We start from the raw sequence: 19,906 nt of genomic DNA, 5'->3' as shown, positions 1-19,906 counted from the left end.
GCGGTAAGTAGCTCTAAGTACGTCAACTTCAGCTTTGCTATTTTTGTAGCAGAAGTTGCATAACTTAGACCGACTTAGCTCTTGCCGCCCCCTCCACCCCGTGTAGACTAGGCCTCAGTCTTCTCTTTTACAGACTAAACAAACCCAGTTTTTTCAATCTTCCCTCATAGGTCATGTTTCTAGACCTTTAATCATTTTTGTTGCTCTTCTCTGGACTCTCTTCAATTTGTCCACATCCTTCCTGAAATGTGATGCCCAGAACTGGCCATAATACTCCAGCTGAGGCCTAATCAGTGCGGAGTAGAGCAGAAGAATTACTTCTCGTATCTTGCTTACACCACTCCTGCTAATACACCCCAGAATGATGTTTGCTTTTTTTACAACAGCATTACACTGTTGGCTCATATTTAGCTTGTGGTCCACTATGACCCCCAGATTCCTTTCCGCAGTACTCCTTCCTAGACAGTCATTTCCCATTTTGTATATGTGCATTACACACATTTTGTATTATACTTTTCTCTGCTAGATTGAGCCTATTATCAAATATATTCCCCATATAAGTACTTACAGACTCTGATGAAATCACCCCTTACACTTCTCTTTGTTAAGCTAAATAGATTGAGCTCCTTGCATCTCTCGCTTTAAGGCATATTTTCTAATCCTGTGGCTCTTCTCTGAACCCTTTTCAATTTACCAACATCCTTCTTGAATTGTGGACACCAGAACTGGCTGGAGCATTAGAGTGGAGCATTAGAGTACAGTACTCTCTCTATATTTTATGCTGGTTCTTAAAGGCTAACGAGTAAAATGCAGTAAAATCTTTTGAAAATAAAGTGACTTTATCTGACTCTGATTACAAAGGTCAAGATCTAAGGTGCTGCTTGTACATACTGGAGCCATTTTTCAGGGCAGAACCACTCTTAAAAAATCCCACCAAACCCAAAAGTCCGCCTCATAGATACCAGCCGTAGTAATGTGGTTTTTGTTATGGGTGATAATTTGTGTACAGACTAGCAGTTTTATATGCATTCTTCTGCAGAGCCTTAATAAATATCTACAAGGTGCGGCCTACGTCTACAATTCAGAAAGTTGGAATTAGCTTGTTCTTTGCAGTAATAGATTTTGTGTGTGATGAAACTCAACGCCATCCACCCACAAGGCAGTTCTTTACCTCCTGCATCGAGATCCTAGGCCAAGTAAGTTTATTCTGTATACGCTCTAATTCTGCATGCCTCACAATTTTTTAATGCGAACTGCCTGCTAATATCTAAGGTCTGAAAGAAATCCACAGAAATCTGGGAATTCATAGCTAAGTATGTCACTCATTCTCCTACCACCACATTGCACAATACCTCAGTTGTGTCACACATAAGCAGCATGAAGATTGTTGTTCTGAGATGCCTTTTATAGCTACTGCAGGCTCAATGTGAGAAGAAAACGATAGAGTTTAGTTGTTAAGAAGTCTGGATCTTCAGTTTGCCCTTTGGATCCCAGGTAGCTGCACTGCTTACAAGGGCATTTTAGCATTTTGGTTCATTGATTGACTGTTTCGTTGCTTCCGTGGACCTGGCCGGTCACCCAGGCCTTTGTCACCTTCAGATTAAACTGTTACAGTATGGTTGATGTAGAGCACCAATCAGAAGATACTGCTGGTGCAAAACATAATTCCTACTGCTTGGTAGTGTTGACTATAGGGAGCATATTACACCAGTGCTCCAGAGAAGCCATTAGCAATTCATGGTGTTTATGTTGATTTATTAAACCCCGTATAGTTTGGGTTCTCGGTACCACTTTCCCTATGTGCCACTGCGGCATTTGAGATCAGCTGAAGAGTTCTTGTTTACTGCCCCTGCATTTCAAATGTATACAACAGGAGGAAGAGCTCTTGAATCAGGAATTCATTTCCTCTTGTTGGCCCATCGGAGCCAGAATTTTTGACTTCTAGGACCGTGGTGTAAGACTTTTCTGGACACTTGGGCTTTTGCTAAAGGCAGTGGTGGAACATATTTATTTTACAAATGGATTTTGGAGGTGTTTCTGTTATGTTTGTTTATTTGTATTACCTAGCTGCCCAGATCATGGACCAGTGGCTCGGTCCTGGACAGACACAGAACAAAAAAGTCAGTCCCAGCCCCAAAGAGCTTACAATCTCAGTTCAGTTTGTATTGCGTTTTAAGAGTAATTTTTATGTGTGTCCAGAGACAGATCTGATGGGATGTATTTAAAAAGACATGCATTGGATTATCTGTTTTTCAGAGAATCCTAATCCAACTGAATTCTCCACCCCCCCCCCAAAAAAAAAAAAAAAAAAAAAAAGCCTGCTGTAAAGAATGAAACTACATTCTCCAGGAATTTCTTTAATAACTGTGTCTCTGTTTTAAGGTATTTATCAGCGGGACCAAATCTGAATGCAAATTAGTCCTCCAAACCATCCTGCAGAATCGAAGACTCTGTAATTTGCTCTCTCCCTTCTTCACTCCAGTTGCCTCACCTGATGAATTTGTAAATTTGTATGAAAAAGTTGTCGCGTTTCTGAGTGATGACAACAGTGATGTTGTTTTCACGTTGCTGACGAAGGTAACATGCTCTTGAATGCCCGCAATATAGTGTTATATGGGTTGCATCTCAGGACTGTTTTCCAAAAGAATCTGAATTCAGACTAACAGAGAAATAAATACATATCTGATTTTTTAAAAAGTAGCAGTGATAAATTATTCGTTAGGAGTATATTGCTAGTATAGCACAGCTCTTGTTGTGGCTAAGTTGAAGCATGGCTGGAGGTGAAGGCTATATAAGAGACGAAAAAGAGATCATTTCCCATCATGGGCAGCAGCAGTACACGCTTTCCAGTGCTTCCCTTTCAGCATGGTTTACTTCTGAGCTGGGGTCTCCTTGGCTCAGTCCGTCCTTGGTGCCTCTGAAGAGGCAACCACAAGAGAGCCAATCAGTCCCATTGTGATGGCAGTGTTGGAGACACGGACACATGTCCACTGGGAACCTGACTGAATGCCCCAACACACTTCCCGGAGGCAGCCAAGCAACCATCGGGTAATGATTATGTTCAGTCACTGTTGACCGAGGTTGGATTTGAACAGAGAACCTACAGGTTAGACAGATGCTATCCCTGTTTTCAAACTTACGAGCCATGCAGCCATCCCTTCTTTCCTGGCCTTTCTTGAAACAAAAATATCCTTTTTCTGTCCCAGCAAGTCCTTTATTCTTAAAATTTAGCTCTTCAGTTAACTCTGTTTTTAACATAGAGCTTTCTTGAACAAACACTGCCTCTCTCTTCTGTTTTAGTTTGACCTCCCACAATGGCTAAACCTCACTAAGCCTTCTCTGTCTGAACGTACCCGGCTTCTGGAGTCCATTCACATGGCGCTCAGCGCATGTGGCCTTGAGCCTGAAGAAGACATTTTGATGCCATTTAATATTTTCTGCAAGCACTGGACATATCTCCTTCAGTACCAGTTCCCTGACCATTACAGTGACTTTCTAAGACTGCTCATGCAAAGTGAGTATCTGGGTCAACCAGGGCAAGGCTCAGATTAATTTTAAAGTAACTAGTACATTGAACTGTACTAGACTGCTTCAATATTTATACTCCTAAAATTTGGACTGGGGGATGGAGAGGGATTGCAATACAGTTAAACCACTGCAAATACAGTATGATTTAAAAATTGCCACAGTTTAGTAAATACAGATTTGTGTGTATATTTTCTGCTAGTTGTATGTTACTGTGTTAAAAAGCTACATTTTCCTTCATATTAAAATTCACAGATCTGGGGTGATAGATTTTCAGCCTGCATTGCTGTAGGGAGTAGAGCACAGGTTTCTCTCACTGGCAAAGCTGGAGTGTCTCATATCAATGAGCCGTTTTGCCATCAGTTATGTTACAACATGTTTTTGAGACACCTTTGACTGGCCTTGCGGTTAAAACACTGGAATTCTGGAACCTGGATTTGATTCTCAGCTCTGCCACACATGTCCAGTGTGACTGGGGAAATTCCTTAATCTTGCTATTCCTCAATTCCCCCATCTGTAAAATGGGGTGACAATACTCTTTTTCTTTCACCCATTGTCTTGTTTGTTAGGTTCCAAACTTTTGGAGGCATTATCTGTGTCATGCTATGTCTGCATAGTGCCCCTACTGCAGCGAGGCCTTGATCTTACTTGGGGCCCTGTAATCTGTAATAAAAATAACACTAAATCTGAACATTAAAATATCCACATCTGGGGAATAGCTTTAATATCCTAAGATTCAAGCCACCATCTCTCTCATAATTTTGTCATTGGCTATTCTTGTTGATCTAATGGCAGGCTCCTATGCCTAATATTAAGTTTTTAAGGCCCAGCTTGACAAAGCCTTGGCTGGGATGATTTAATTGGTGTTGGTCCTGCTTTGAGCAGGGGGTTGGACTGGACCTTCCAGTCCTCCTGAGGTCCCTTCCAACCCTGATATTCTGTAATTCTATGAAAGAGGAATTAAAGTTATCATTGTGATTTTAATGTATTTTTCCTAAATAAAAAACACAACTGCCATTCTCTTTGTCCTAAGGTTCTGCAGAGCAGCTCCTTAGCCCTGACTGTTGGAAGGCATTGCTTAAAACTTTGGGCTGCTGTACCTCAGAAACTGAACGAAGGAGCAAGGGTGACTCTGCTAAAAGTCCAGTACTGCGAAGCTCTGCAAAAATCCTTTTGTCTGTAGAACAGGTGGGAAGATTTCTGGCTGATCTCTGAAGTTTACTGTAATTCTCAGCTGCAATCAGTATCCACCATTGAACAACAACATAGCGCTGTAACACTTTTCCCCTTGAATTTGTATCCTCCTTGATTGATTCAGAGCTCTCTACTCTCTGCAGGTCACAGAGACAATAGAATGGCTTTGCAAGTCTTTCCACAAGCTTCGGGTAGCTTCACTGAATTTCAGGAGCTTTGGCCTGTTTTCAAAGTGGAGTCCCTACATGACTGAAGTGAAGACGTTGCTGGAGTACCTCGTGAAACGGCTGATTGATTCTGAGGTGGTCAATTTAGCACAGGAACCAGTAGGCAGCAGCAGAATTCTAGCAGGTAATGTGCATAAAGCAAATTATTTAAAGAGAGACATTGAATATCAACAATCTGGTGGTTTAAGATCTTCTATTGAAGACCTTTGCGCTTGCAAATACAGTAGAGGGCCCAGCCTTATAAAGATCTCAGCTTATGAGCTGTGAAATCATTTAGCTTAACTCCTAAGGAGTTTATCATCTCCCCAGAGCTGAGGCTCCATATGAGCCCAGTTATCAGGAGCTGCAGTCAGGGAACCCAGGGAACATAATTAACCCATACTTATCCAGAGTTCAGGAAATCCAGGTTGATCTGTATTTGGCATTTTTAAAAAAAACAGGGCGAGATATTGTGGGAGCACTTTGTCTTTAGTACTTCACATTGCAGGCATGCCGTATAACTTCTCCCCTCTATAGTGACGGGAAAAATCTAGATTTACTGCTGTGAGTTGTGTGTCCTGGTGCCAGATTCCCTTCAGATGCATATGTGCCGCTTCCACTGTTCTCAGAGAAAGAAGTGTGGCATTGTGATTTGAACACAGGAGTGGGAACTAGATTCCTCAGTTGTGACACAGACCCTTTTTGCCGTGAGCAAGTCCCTTTACTCCTGTGATTCAGTTTATAAAAATCATGTTAATATTTACCTGATAGGGGCTGTGAGATTTAATGAGGTAATATCTGTGAAGCTATTGGAAAATATAAAGTACTTATTAATTTATTTCCAATCTTCATTTGCCCATGATTTAGTCTGGTTTTGCGCCCCTTTTGAAGGAAGAGGTTAAGATCTTTTATCCAGGTTTGGTGGCTATGTGTAATTTGGTTGCTACAGTTATACTTGAGAAACAAAGTTGTTTGTTTGTTTTTAGTGGTGCGGTCCTTGCATTCAACCATCACTGAGCTCTTTAAACCATGGATTCTGGTTTTAAATGAAGAAGATGCCAGGTAAACACTAATGCAATTTTATTTTTCATAATTAAATGAACTGTTATTAAAGGGGTATTTTTTTTAAAGTAGTAGTTTCATTGTAATCCTCTGTTTAACCAGCAAAGCTGTTTATAATTTAAAGTCATGGCATTGATCAATTGTGGAACTAATCAGTGAATTCATTAGAACACTGTTTTTAATCTTAATTTTTTTAAGGAATTGCACTTCACTAAGAAAAGTACTTGTTCAGAGTCTTCTCACTCATTCCAGTCAGTGTTGTGTTTGACTTGTGTTTCAGATAAAACCTGAAAAGGCACCTAACTTATCATAAGTGTGTTTAAAAAAACAACACACAGTTAATGAATTACCTTAATCCGCTGTCCTACCCTTGCTTCATTCAGTCTTGGACCAGTGAAAAAGAAGTACTGCCAGGCTGAGGGACTAGGGGCAGTACTGAGAGCTAATAACTTGCTACTGTCAGGACAAAAAATATCTTGCCATAGAGGGACAATCCTTTCTGGACCTTGTACACTTGACCCAACACTGGTGTGGAACCACAGATGATAAAAAGAAAAATATGGATGTTGTCAATTAGTACTGGATACAGATTAAAAAAGTGGCTTCCAGATTCCTGCCTTCAGTTTCCATAATACAGATGTCTTCCACTTTTCAGCAAGAAACAGAAATGCCAATTGTAGTTAAAAACCATTCTCATGAGTCAGCCCTCGCATTATACCTCCTGTGGGATGTGTGTTTTCAAATACATCTCAGAGTTTTCACTTGGGGAAACACTTCTCATATTAGCAAATTAGGTGCGGTTTCCTTTTAAACCCCCAATCTTCGTTGGCTGTGAATGTATCTCCCGCATATAATTGAAAAGTTGACTATTGCTGGTGTATTCTGTAGCTTGGCACTTGTGAAAGAGATCTGGGAATGTTGGCTCAGGTGACTAGATAATACTGTGGACCTCAAGGGTCGCTTTACTACAGTCCCATAATGCGTACCTGTTCCAAGCAAAGAACAAGTGAATGTAAATGCTTGAGTTTGAATGGCGTGCACACACTTGTAATATTCCCATCCAGGGACAAGCTAGGGTGGCTTGTGCAGATATTTCTGAATTACATAAATGTTTATTACCTATGGTGGCTTGATAAATGCAGTGACACGACTTCATTGTTTGTGTTTTGAAGTAAACAGCAGTGCTACCCGTGGTTGGAGAGTGACACTCCTGTAGCCTCCAGCATGGTACAGTTGTTCACAGATTGCATATTGGTTTTACACCAAAGCTTTAAAGGTGGGTGAAGTCCAGATTTATGCACTCGTTGTTTCTATCCATTTGCACTTTCTGCCCTAGCAGCTCAAACAGTGTTTTGGGTGGATGTGTTTAGTGGGTATGAATTTCTAGCCAAGCTTATGTCTGTTATGAGCACTGTCCCTCTAACTCGTTCATGAAATGAAAAGGGTTTTGGTGGCACGGACAGAGAGGAAGGGGTAGATTTTTAGAAAGGTTGGAGGGGACAAAGCAAAAAGTTTTGGCAAAGGGCCTGGAGATGAGAAGAGGAGGAAAGGGAAATTTAAAACCAGCCACAAATATTTCTGGTTCCAATGGCAGATGCAGTTTGGGGAAAATCCTGTCTTGGTCCTGAATCATTAGGAGATAGTCTCAAACAGATATTTGTGCATTTTTGAACACCCCAGTAGAGGGCACTCTGTGTTACAGTGCTCAGATCAGTTTTCTGAAATGTTCATTACTCACTTGAGAATTGGGAGGGTTCAGCATTAGTAGGGTGATTCATGGGCACATGTCGTAAAGGTGGTAAAGCAGGAGGATTAATGATGATCCGGGTGTTGTCATTGGTTGAGGGCTGGGAGTGAGAAGGGCTTTGGGCAGGGTTTGAGCAATTAGTCTTCCATGTTCTAGGATTCTTGGCAAGCCACTGGGGGTGAGAGAGGTCTTGGGTGTGGGCTGGGGCTACAAGGCACATGCATACGGGTACTGCTGGGCCTGAACTGTAACACCGTGGTATCTTACAAGGATATCCCAATTACATAGCCACAGAATAGATGGCAACAGCTCTAGGCAAAATAGGGGTTTTGTTTGTTTCAAAACTTTGTGTGTAACTTCTGCTGATGGAGGGTGCCTGACTGACCATCCTGAATACTTGCCGCCTCCATTTATCAACAGTGCCCATGTACTGCTACTGCCCGGACTGTAACCTTCCTGTCATTAGCCTGCTAATGTGTCTCAACCCCTGACTTGGAGGGGCAACCTAATCTCCAGGCTCATCCGTTCTTAGACGTGGCTGTTGAGTTTGCAAACGGAGTTGCCATTTGTCATGGTGGTTTTTATGTACATGTAAATGCTTATCCACCAGCAATGGAACTGTCCCCACTAATTCATACTACATAGGCCACTAAACAGCCATCACACGGTAATAACTTGGGGTGGCTGCGCTGAGCTCAGACTGGTGACAATAGATATGAAACAAAAATATGTTGTGATGCCTTTGATGGTTTCCAAATTCTTTAACAGTTTTGAAAGGATGCACAGAACGAGTTCACTACTTACAGAAAGAAGTGGTTTATAAGCAGGGATCCTAGTTTTCCATGATAAAAACCCAAAGTTTCCCAAGAAGAAAACCATAAAAATCTGTGTTTTTCTGCAATTAAAATGAAATGCTGAACTTTAGTTTCCCTAGCCACAATATGTATAGTTACCTATATATATTGTGTTTCAGAGTAACAGCCGTGTTAGTCTGTGTTCGCAAGAAGAAAAGGAGTACTTGTGGCACCTTAGAGACTAGCCAATTTATTTGAGCATGAGCTTTCGTGAGCTACAGCTTGTGGCTAGGGATCAGTAGTACACAATGTTTGATTGATATATTTCAGTTGTAAAACGTTGGAATGTTCCACTCACAGTGCATTGTTTCTTTACTGTTGATGGCCCTGCTGTTTCAGCTTCTTGTTTTTGTTTCTTTTCATTCAGTTTAGCGCTTTCCATGTGTTCTACAACTGTCTGCCTTTGAATGTAACCTACAGCCTTGCTGCATGCAGTTCAGAACAGCACATTACCATCCACATGAAATTTCTCCTTGCCAAGCTCAGTGACGTGGTCTTTAGGGGGTGATTTTTTTTTAAAGTTTTGGGCATTTTTTTCATAACTTTAATTACTCGCATCTGGAGGCTGAAGTGAAATTTGAGATGCATTAAAACACAAACCCCTACATGCCACTGAGTAACCTCTCTATGCCTGAAGCAGTTTATTGGAGTATGTTTAGCTATGTAAATTTAAAGTGCATTCAAAAATCAACCCCAAGGGGGGAGGTTGTGCTCATTGAATAAGTGACACTGGTACTTTCAGTAAAATTTAGTTAATATGGTTTTATTTGTTCACAAAATGTAAAAACTAAAGATTCTTTTAAAAAATGCAAATTCCTTTTGCCACGGAAAAACATGGATTTCTAGAATCCCTGATCACAACCCTTATTGTCCAATTAAGTTTTTCAGAGTGAGTGATGTTCAGGAGAAGAAGCACCTGAGTGATAGATTGAAATAAACAAAGCTTAGAAAATTGTCCTTTTTCTTTGAATGTTATGTCCATGGAAGAACTTGTAGAGTGAGTGTGTGTGTGTGTGTGTGTGTCCCCTTTATAGTCAGATTTGTCCATGTTTGGCTAGGTTTCCCTGGAGTTGTGTTTTAAATGGGCTGTTTCCTTTTAATCTAGATAAGTTGTTGCCAGGCTACTACGGGGCTCTCTGGTTACATCTGATGCATTATTGTGACTCATGCACAGGCCCCAAAATGCCAGAATTCATTCTCTATACTTTCCATGCTGAATTCAGCAGACTTCCATGGAGAGAGATGCACCCAGATCAGATGCTCATGGAAGAATTCTTTAAAGTAAGCACCTAATGCGTATTGAAATAAGACCATTTATACTTTAGTTAATTCCGTCTTTGAAATTAAATGGATGTCTGTTGCAGTTTATTTAGCCAGAGTACATCAATTAGGTTTATTGTAGAATCTGAGGGTATACAATATATTATTTATAATTATTAATACTATAATAATTTATCAGTACAATACTACTGCTGTGGGATTCAGTTACATTGATGTATGGCCCTCAATGGTAATCTGAGCTTATGGTATCTGAGCATCACAGTCTGAAAACATCCACTCAGTGTGCAGCGTTAGTCAAAAAAGTGAACAGAATGTTGGGAATCATTAAGAAAGGGATAGATAATAAGGACCGAGAAAATATCATATTGCCTCTATATCAATCCATGGTACTCCCACATCTTGAATAGTGTGTGCAGATGTGGTCACTCCATCTCAAAAAAGATTATTGAAATGGGAAAAGGTTCAGAAAAGGGCAACAAAAATGTTTACGGGTATGGAACAGCTACCATATGAGGAGAGATTAATAAGAGTGGGACTTTTCAGCTTGGAAAAGAGACGACTAAGAGGGTATATGATAGAGGTCTATAAAATCATGACTGATGTGGAGGAAGTAAATAAGGAAGTGTTATTTACTCCTTCTCATAACACAAGAACTAGGCTTCACCAAGTGAAATTAATAGGCAGCAGGTTTAAAACAAACAAAAGGAAGTATTTTTTCACACAACACACAGTCAACCTGTAGAATTCCTTGCCAGAGGATGTTGTGAAGGCCAAGACTATAACAAGGTTGAAAAAAGAACTAGATAAATTCATGGAGGATAGGTCCATCAGTGGCTATTAGCCAGGATGGGCAGGGTTGATGTCACTAGCTTCTGTTTGCCGGAAGCTGGGAATGGGAGACAGGGGATGGATCACTTGTTGATTACCTGTTCTGTTCATTCCCTCTGGGGCGCTTGGCATTGGCCACTGCTGGAATACAGGATACTTGGTCTGAGCCAGTATGGCTGTTCTTATGTTCTTATCCTCAACCTCCTGGTGAGGTAGGGCAGTGCTATTATCCCCATTTTACAGATGGGAAACTGAAAAACATAGTGACTTGCACAAAGTGTCACAGGATGTGCATGGTCGATCAGCAGTTGAGCCCAGTTCTTCCATGGCAGCATGATGGGCAGTGGCCACAGCATACCAGCTGCCTAGCCATTGTCACCATGCAGTGAGGTATTAAACTTTCTAAGAATGATTTTGTCAGCTTGGCTCTAGGCTTTCAGGCATTTGCGCCTAGGACAGCTTTTAAATGAATTTCTAGACAAGTAGTGAGCTTGAGAAAGAATATTAATCAAATTAGTGTTTATTTTGGTAATGTACTGAACCTTTCCCAAAAAGTTGACTTCTCAATCACTTTGGGTTTATAATGCATAATTAACATGACTTTTTGGAAAATACATATCAATATAGAGACAATGTGTGAAGTATCAATCAGTGAATTATAAACCAGTTTTTTGCTAACTAAATTGATGATCACCGTACTTCCATGTTCTAGTTGACTGCTTCTGATTTGCACCCTAAAATTGTGGTACATATAGAAGTGGAACTCCAGAATCTTTCCCCCAAGGCCTTTACTGCCTTCTTGTCGGTGTTGCATTGTCCATGCACGTCTAAAATTGTTACAGAATTTTTCGGTCTTCCCCAAAGAGAGAAAAGCCAGTTGCAGTTTTTCAACTGAAAGTCCACAATAGCCTGAATATTGCCCCTGCATTTGAAATGGTCTGAATTTAGTCTACTGCGAAAGACATTTCTTTGACTGGGGTTTTGGGAGGGCTGAAGGTTATGCTTTCTTTATGATGAAGCGGTAGAAGGGAATTCTAGTAGATGACTGGCTGATTTGAGGTCCTGTTGAATGGATTATTTAAAGCTGCGGAGATTGAATTGCTTTATTAATGTTGCTAGGGTGCCTAAAGCTATGAATCATAGAATCATAGAATATCAGGGTTGGAAGGGACCTCAGGAGGTCATCTAGTCCAACTCCCTGCTCAAAAGCAGGACCCATACCCAATTAAATCATCCCAGCCAGGGCTTTGTCAAGCCTGACCTTAAAAACTTCTAAGGAAGGAGATTCCACCACCTCCCTAGGCAACACATTCCAGTGTTTCACCACCCTCCTAGTGAAAAAGTTTTTCCTAATATCCAACCTAAACCTCCCCCACTGCAACTTGAGACCATTACTCCTTGTCCTGTCCTCTTCCACCACCGAGAATAGTCTAGAACCATCCTCTCTGGAATCACCTCTCAGGTAGTTGAAAGCAGCTATCAAATCCCCCCTTATTCTTCTCTTCCGCAGACTAAACAATCCCAGTTCCCTCAGCCTCTCCTGATAAGTCATGTGTTCCAGACCCCTAATCATTTTTGTTGCCCTTTGCTGGACTCTTTCCAATTTATCCACATCCTTCTTGTAGTGTGGGGCCCAAAACTGGACACAGTACTCCAGATGAGGCCTCACCAATGTCGAATAGAGGGGGACGATCACGTCCCTTGATCTGCTCGCTATGCCCCTACTTATACATCCCAAAATGCCATTGGACTTCTTGGCAACAAGGGCACACTGCTGACTCATATCCAGTTTCTCGTCCACTGTCACCCCTAGGTCCTTTTCCGCACAACTGCTGCCTAGCCATTCGGTCCCTAGTCTGTAGCTGTGCATTGGGTTCTTCCGTCCTAAGTGCAGGACCCTGCACTTATCCTTATTGAACCTCATCAGATTTCTTTTGGCCCAATCCTCCAATTTGTCTAGGTCCCTCTGTATCCTATCCCTGCCCTCCAGCGTATCTACCACTCCTCCCAGTTTAGTATCATCCGCAAATTTGCTGAGAGTGCAATCCACACCATCTTACAGATCATTTATGAAGATATTGAACAAAACCGGCCCCAGGACTGACCCCTGGGGCACTCCACTTGACACCGGCTGCCAACTAGACATGGAGCCATTGATCACTACCCGTTGAGCCCGACAATCTAGCCAACTTTCTACCCACCTTATAGTGCACTATGGACAGTGTCTTTTTAGTTATTTAAATCTAAATAAATAAAGGTGCCTGTCTCTTTTCTCCTAGGTTGAAAGAGGCAGCCCAAAGAGTTGTTTCATTTTCTTGGGTTCTGTTTTATGTGATGTAAACTGGGTCAGCGTCCTGTCTGATGCCTGGAATCCCAAGCCCCATCCTGAAACACACCATATGATTGTCTGCTTGCTCTATATGGTAGTCCTGTTGGCAAAGGAGGAGCAGCTTATAAGCAAAGAGGTAATTTTGAAAAGGTTCAGAGATGGATCAGATTGCCTTGGGTTTGTCACAAACATAAACAAAGCTTAGAATGCTAAGATTTCTGTGTGCTTACGGGGACCTATGCAGATGACATATGTGGAGATGGCAATTAGAAGCCACCATATTAATGGTTGAGGCCAGACAATGTGTCTGATAGGCTGTTGACAGAGTGGTCCGTCAGGTTTACAGAAATATACCTTGCATCCATTAATCTCTATGTTGTTTGCCATTATCAGGCAAGCAAGTGTGCCATATCTAAGGCCTGCCTGAGCTGCAGCACACTGGTAAAAGAAATTCCATGAACTATGTTCAAACCTGGATCCATTGGGTCTGTCTATCTTAGATATGTATGTCACGCTGTCTGGAGTGGCTCTCAGCTGTGAGTGCCTGTCTCAGGGCAAACTGTCAAAAAAGAGGACAGACAGCCCAAACTGCTGGTGTTTTCTATAATTAGATTTCACCACAACCCACTGACAAATGGGAACTCCTGGATTACTACACTAGTCTTTCCATGGAGTCACAGACAGTCCATTCAGACTGTCCAGTCTGTCTTGCCACTGAGACAAACTGAACTTTGTGATAAAAGTTCACTCAGACCAAAAATCACATCACATCAGGTTGCTCCCAGTCCCAAGGGACAGCCCAGATCAACTGGTACTCTAGATCTTACACCAAAGACAATACTGGTAGCCAATTTCTATAGTAAACTACGTACAGTTTTATTAGCTAAGAAAAGGAAATGAGAGTTATTAAAAGGTTAAAACAGGTAAAATATAAGTACATTGAGTAATTCCAAATGGTAGCAATGATGTAATAAACTGCCAGTTTCCCAAAAGTCTCTTCAGGGTACCCAGGTGACTTCTAGGGATCTCTACTTTTGCATCTGGTAAACTTCCCTGTAAGAGTCCAAACAGTCCAGAGATGAAGGAGCTTTCCTTGAATCCAGACTTACAGCTTCTTCTCACAGACAGCAAGTTTACAGTGATGCTACCCAATGTGGGCTTTTCCTTTGATGTTTTGTTTTGTTGAATTGTACATAATAGTACATCAACTCCTGTTTCCTTTGCAATATGAGGTCCAACACTAACACACATGCCAACAACCACTATTTTTCCGTCACTGCTGGAGTTTGTTTTTTAGGCTTTCGCTTGAAATATAAGATGATCATGGCAATGCTTGCATATGTAGATATTACATAATTCCTTCTGCCTGTTGTGGTGTAGGAATTGAAGTATTTCTGAATACCAGTGAACTTGTGCTGTGTTCCAGAGTCATGTTCTACCATGGTTGCTGGTCTTGCCGCGTGCTCTCCTGCCGCTCGGTGCCCTTCGCCAACTCCAAGTTGATGGGCAGTGAGGAATGCATTTTGAGTCTCTTTGACCTCAGGCCATCACACACACTGACCATGTGTTTTGAAATTAGTCTTTTTTCTGATGATAAAGCTCTTCATTTGCTTTTCACATGGCCTTAGTTACAGGTGTATATGTTATGTAAGTGTTTGCTATTACATTATAACAGGACTCAAATGATTGAAAACTATGCAAGTAACGACCCATTCATTTTCATTATGTTTAAACACCAAATACATTCATACATTTAACAATCACTTTGATCTATGCTAATACACAAGCGAATTAACCTGGCTTTGACCTGAGCTGGCATCTGGTCTGTCACTGTCACAACAGATATATATGGAATGCATCAGATGAAGTGAGCTGTAGATCACGAAAGCTTATGCTCAAATAAATTTGTTAGTCTCTAAGGTGCCCCAAGTCCTCCTTTTCTTAACATATATATGGTTCCCTTTAGCATAATGTCCTTTCAAAATGCAGGGAAGTGCTATTATTCCCATTTTACAGATGGGCAACTGAGGCACAAAGATCACATAGGAAGTGTTTAGTGGAACAGGGACTTGTAGCCAGGTTACCCAAGTCCCAGCCCAGTGCCCTAACGACTGGATCACTTCTCTCTTTTGAGGTAGCTTTCCAGTGCCCACAGTGGGACATCTTCATGTGAAGAGCCTGATTTACCCTGGTGTATTAAATAAAATTATTGCTTCACCCTGCTCCCCATGGCCCCTGTAAATAAGAACATTTCACTGGTTAGGGCCTTTCTGTGAGAATAAGGACTGAAAATACCCTTAGCTATGTTGTTTCAGTTTAATTCAGACTGGACTTCTATACTGTGTTGCATGTGGCATGATAACCTCTCTGTGAATTGAATTTTACAGTTTTTAATGTAAATGCATCCAGAGCTTGGGGGAGAGGGGAGACATGTTAGATGAATCCAGATAGATATATCTGGTTCCAGGCCTTTCTAATGAGGAGTCAGCCCTCTACAAGGAAGCAAGCTGCTGTATTTTCTCAAGCAGGGAATGATTAACAGACATGTGCTACTCCTAAATGTAATAAACAGCCCTCCCTGGAGTACAGCTAAGAGATTTGAAAGCATAGTAATGTTTTGTGTGTTGCTTAAGGGGAAGTTGTCCTGGCATAGGAAGTGGTTGTAAGAAGCAGTGATCTAGCTGCAACTGAGCCTCCAGTGACTTTTTAGGGGGTTGTAAAAAACCAAATAAACTCAGACTATCAGGGTTGGAAGGGACCTCAGGAGATCATCTAGTCCAACCGCCTGCTCAAAGCAGGACCAATCCTCAATTTTTGCCCCAGATCCCTAAATGGCCCCCTCAAGGATTGAACTCACAACCTTGGGTTTAGCAGGCCAATGCTCAAACCACTGAGCTATTCCTCCCCCTAAACATACCTGTCCCCACCAGTGAGTCTTTATCTCACTCCTCCAGGTGATCCTTCCCTAATAGCCATGGAAGGCTTTTCCTAGAGAGGCTGCCCTTCTCCCCCATGTAAAAATCTATAGGAGCTCTTTTCATTTTCCTGTATGATATTTAAGTACAATTAGCTTGAACTGCTGCTGCCCACATCTGCATCTATCCCTGGTCAGCCTAGGGCTGTTCAAAACAGGAGAACAGTATTAAGAAAAGACCTAAACCTGTGGTGCAGGAACCCAGACATAATTGCCAAGGAGCATAAAACAATCAGCATCCTGTTTAAACCCAGATACACTCTGATTCTGTACTTTTATAGCATGATATAAGCAAATTGAATCAGTCATCAGCATTCTTTACATTTCCTGGAATATTATGTATAGCCTCCTCCGTATAGCTGCTTCTACAAACATTTATTTCTTACCATAAAACTCTCCCTTCCCTTCTGAACATACACATGGAGAGGCTATGTAACTATAGCAACAGGTCAGGGTGATACAGCGTTCCCGAGGCCTGATTCGTCTCTGTGCCAGCTTGACATTGGCTGTGACTCCTCATTGGGCAGAGATTGCAGCACCATCTGAATATTTTTTGTAACCAGCTGCCTCTGGCTGAGCTTATTCCACCTGTCGTCAGAGAACTATCCACGATGACTCCAAGATCTTGCTCCTGAGTAGTTGTAGCTAATTTAGCCCCCATCTTATTGTATGTAGAGTTGGGGTTATTTTTTCCAATGTGCATTACTTTACGTTTATCCACATTAAATTTCATTTGCCATTTTGTTGCCCAGTCACTTAGTTTTGTGAGAACTTTTTGAAGTTCTTCACAGTCTGCTTTGGTCTTAACTATCTTGAGCAGTTTAGTATCGTCTGCAAACTTTGCCACCTCGCTGTTTACCCCTTTCTCCAGATCATTTATGAATAAGTTGAATAGGATTGGTCCGAGGACTGACCCTTGGGGAACACCGCTGGTTACCCCTCTCCATTTTGAAAATTTACCATTTATTCCTACCCTTCGTTCCCTGTCGCTTAACCAGTTTAGATAAGCGGGAAGATCCTTTCATGGATTGAGATACACTTGTGTATAATGTGTGACACCCCCAAAGAGCTTTTCCTCCCACCTCCAGGGGACTCGGTGTAAAACCCATTAGAGTAAGGTTCATTAGCATCTGAACTATTTTCTCCCCTTAGAACTTTCGTGTGACTTCTTTACCTGAATGACAAGTTCTGATTTGAGTCCTTTGTTCCTGAGAGTGTCCTAAAATGGACCCAACATGTCTGAATTGTTAGATCTGTATTAAAATTATAATTGTAATATTCTTGTCCATCTGATTTCATTTGGGTTATTTCCAGGTCATTAGGGTATTAGATTGTACTGAGTTAACTGCAATTGAGAAACCTAGGAATATTCAATCATTCTGATTTATAAGTAAATTCACAATGAACTAACTTTGGAAAGTTCCATTGTATTAGGAGAATCTTTGTGGCTGCAGCTTTCTTGGAGTGGAATGTTTTTGGAATTTCATAGGTGGGAGGAGGGAAGAAGTTGAGAGAGAGAGAGAGAGCATGAGAGAGAGTGTGTGTGAGTGAGAGACCAAATGATGGGACACCTGGGTTCTGTTCCCGCCTCTGTCACTGACATATGTTATCTGACCGGTGTGACCTTAGGGAAGTCAGGTCATGTCTCTGTTCGTCCATTTGCCCTCTTACAGTTTCCTATGTGTTTAGATTGAAGCTCTGTTCATGTTATTGTGCCAACACATTGGCCTGCTAATTTTGGTTGGGGCTTTCAGATGCCACTGTAATACAATAGTACGTACAAATACAATGAGTATTATTTTAGTACAATGAACTATTAAAGCCACACTGCTAGCAGTCAGCTGTTTGGTGGATTTTTTATTACACTCTGCATCTCTAATCTAAACATTGTGGATTGATCTTTCCATTAGTTTCCAATATTTAGTATTGTGAGTGTTCATAGAAAGGAATTTAAAAAGTAATTTGGTTTTTTTAACTTCAGGAATCGCCATTGATTAACCTTCTTGGACAGACCAGCTCTCTTCCATGGCAACTTGTACGCATTGCATCTTATCAAAGCATCATCAGCTACTTTAGCAGCCACTATCCTCCTTCCATCATCTTAGCCAAGGATTCTGCAGCTGAACTGATAGTGAAACTCTTAAAAGTTTCTGCAGGCTTTGGTGCTTCTTCCGATAGTCATGTACATCTTGTAAGTATGACTGGCAGTTCCTCTGGACTGTTCTTGATCATCTTCTAGTTGTCTTGTTGAGGTTGTGATGTGTCATGTGGTCATCTGGTCCGTGAGAATAGAGCTAAGTGTGCCAACTCTTTTAAATTTTAATAGGATGCAACACTAAAATGCCAAGCATACATTCACCAGGTGGTTCAGTTTCTCATCACCCTGGAACAAAATGGAAAAATAACTCTTTCGGTATTGGAACAAGAAATGTCAAAGCTCTTAGACGATATTGTCATCTTTAACCCTCCAGGTTGGTTTGAAGGAAATGTCATGTTTTTTACAGTTGTCAAAACATATTATTTATAGAGTTAGGCTAGTTACAGATAATTTTTGAACTATTTCATGCATTTACAATACATGCGATATTTCTGAGATGGGCATTGGACCTCTGAGGATTTATTGACCATGTAATGAATGTCCCTTGGAAAGTATCTTGGTTTTGAAGAACACGTATGCGCTCTCACACAGCTGAAGGGGAGAGAATTCCCTCTCACACTCATCAGCCAAACGAAAGAAGGTCCTTGGGTGTAGGCGATTTGGAACGGGTGGTGGAAGAGCCCTCCTTTTAGCAGCTGAACAGCATGTTGTCATGTATCAGCTTTGTCAGACACTTGCTAGTTAGAAGCTGGCTGGAGGAGGGCCGGGGGAAAGGTGCAACTCCCTTAGCAGCATCCAATGACAGCACATTCCCACTTCACAGCAGCTGGGGTAGGGAAGGCCAGACTTCTCACAAGAGCATTGCCCCAGGGCCTTGCTCATATGGAATTCTCTCTTTTTTTGGTCATCATTTGGTTCATTATGTGTCTGGTAAAAATTTTTGCAGCCGGGTCTAAGTGGCTGTGGCCTTGGCAAAGTCATTTAACTTCTTAGCCTCCATTTCGCCATTTGAACTATGGTGACAGTAATACTTCCTTGCAGCGGGCTGTGAAGATTAATGAGTTAGTTATTCAGTTTATAAAAATAGTATTAAAATACTTAATTTCCATTTAGTAATGTAAATTGTTGAATTAAATTGTGAAAAGTGCCATCTTTAGATAAGGATTATAAGAACTAAGCATTATAATTACATGTTTAAATTGCTTTAAAGAAAATTGTTTTAAGTGGTTGCTGTTTAAAGGGTCCCTATGAAATAGAATAGGCATTATGAAAAGAGATTCAGGGTCTGAATATGAAGCGAGGGGTTCAGCTGCTTAGATTGGCAAGATTATCTGGATAATCTAGTATTTTGGGAAATGCCGTGGGACTGCTAAAATCTCTAGGACTCCTCTGGTCATATTTGAAGTGATCAAACGGCTGTAAGGTGTTCATTAACTTTATTTTATAACCAAGTTGGGTTGAGTGGTAGCCCAGTAAATGTCCGCCCCTCCTCCCCCTTAAATAATAGTAGCACGTAGAGGCCCCAACTGAGATCAGGACTCTGTTAGAGTGAGGTACTGTATAGGTATATAGTTATAGGGCCTAGCCTGAAATGTCTAATTCGGCAAGACAAAGTGGATTCTTAGGAAGGATTATCATCTCCTTTTTACAGATGTAGAACTGAGGCACACAGTGAATAAGTGGCTTGTTCAAGGTCATACAGGAAGGCTATTGCAGTGGCAAGAATTGAACCCAGATCTTCTGAGTCCCAGTCCAGTGCCTTAAACACAGGACCATCCCTCCTTCCTTCTTTCATTTTATTTTCACAC

The 19,906-nt window shown here is 41.3% G+C and overlaps 1 protein-coding gene across 3 annotated transcripts in view; it reads left to right on the top strand.

Annotated features, from left to right (window-relative positions):
- Window positions 1-19,906, top strand: part of EPG5 (ectopic P-granules 5 autophagy tethering factor) — an 86,258-nt gene that overhangs the window by 57,110 nt on the left and 9,242 nt on the right. For all 3 annotated transcript variants that reach the window (XM_077816635.1, XM_077816636.1, XM_077816637.1), the window contains 11 exons: window positions 1,040-1,196; window positions 2,383-2,577; window positions 3,301-3,514; window positions 4,559-4,713; window positions 4,863-5,070; window positions 5,912-5,987; window positions 7,160-7,263; window positions 9,694-9,869; window positions 12,977-13,162; window positions 17,982-18,191; window positions 18,327-18,471. In XM_077816635.1, coding sequence (XP_077672761.1) covers window positions 1,040-1,196; window positions 2,383-2,577; window positions 3,301-3,514; window positions 4,559-4,713; window positions 4,863-5,070; window positions 5,912-5,987; window positions 7,160-7,263; window positions 9,694-9,869; window positions 12,977-13,162; window positions 17,982-18,191; window positions 18,327-18,471 — 1,826 coding nt within the window. The remainder of the gene's footprint in view (window positions 1-1,039; window positions 1,197-2,382; window positions 2,578-3,300; window positions 3,515-4,558; window positions 4,714-4,862; window positions 5,071-5,911; window positions 5,988-7,159; window positions 7,264-9,693; window positions 9,870-12,976; window positions 13,163-17,981; window positions 18,192-18,326; window positions 18,472-19,906) is intronic.

Source organism: Eretmochelys imbricata, chromosome 5, assembly GCF_965152235.1.
Source record: "Eretmochelys imbricata isolate rEreImb1 chromosome 5, rEreImb1.hap1, whole genome shotgun sequence".
Classification (NCBI taxonomy): domain Eukaryota; kingdom Metazoa; phylum Chordata; order Testudines; family Cheloniidae; genus Eretmochelys; species Eretmochelys imbricata.
Note: the sequence above shows the minus strand (reverse complement) of the source record. Positions and strands in the feature narration are given on the sequence as shown.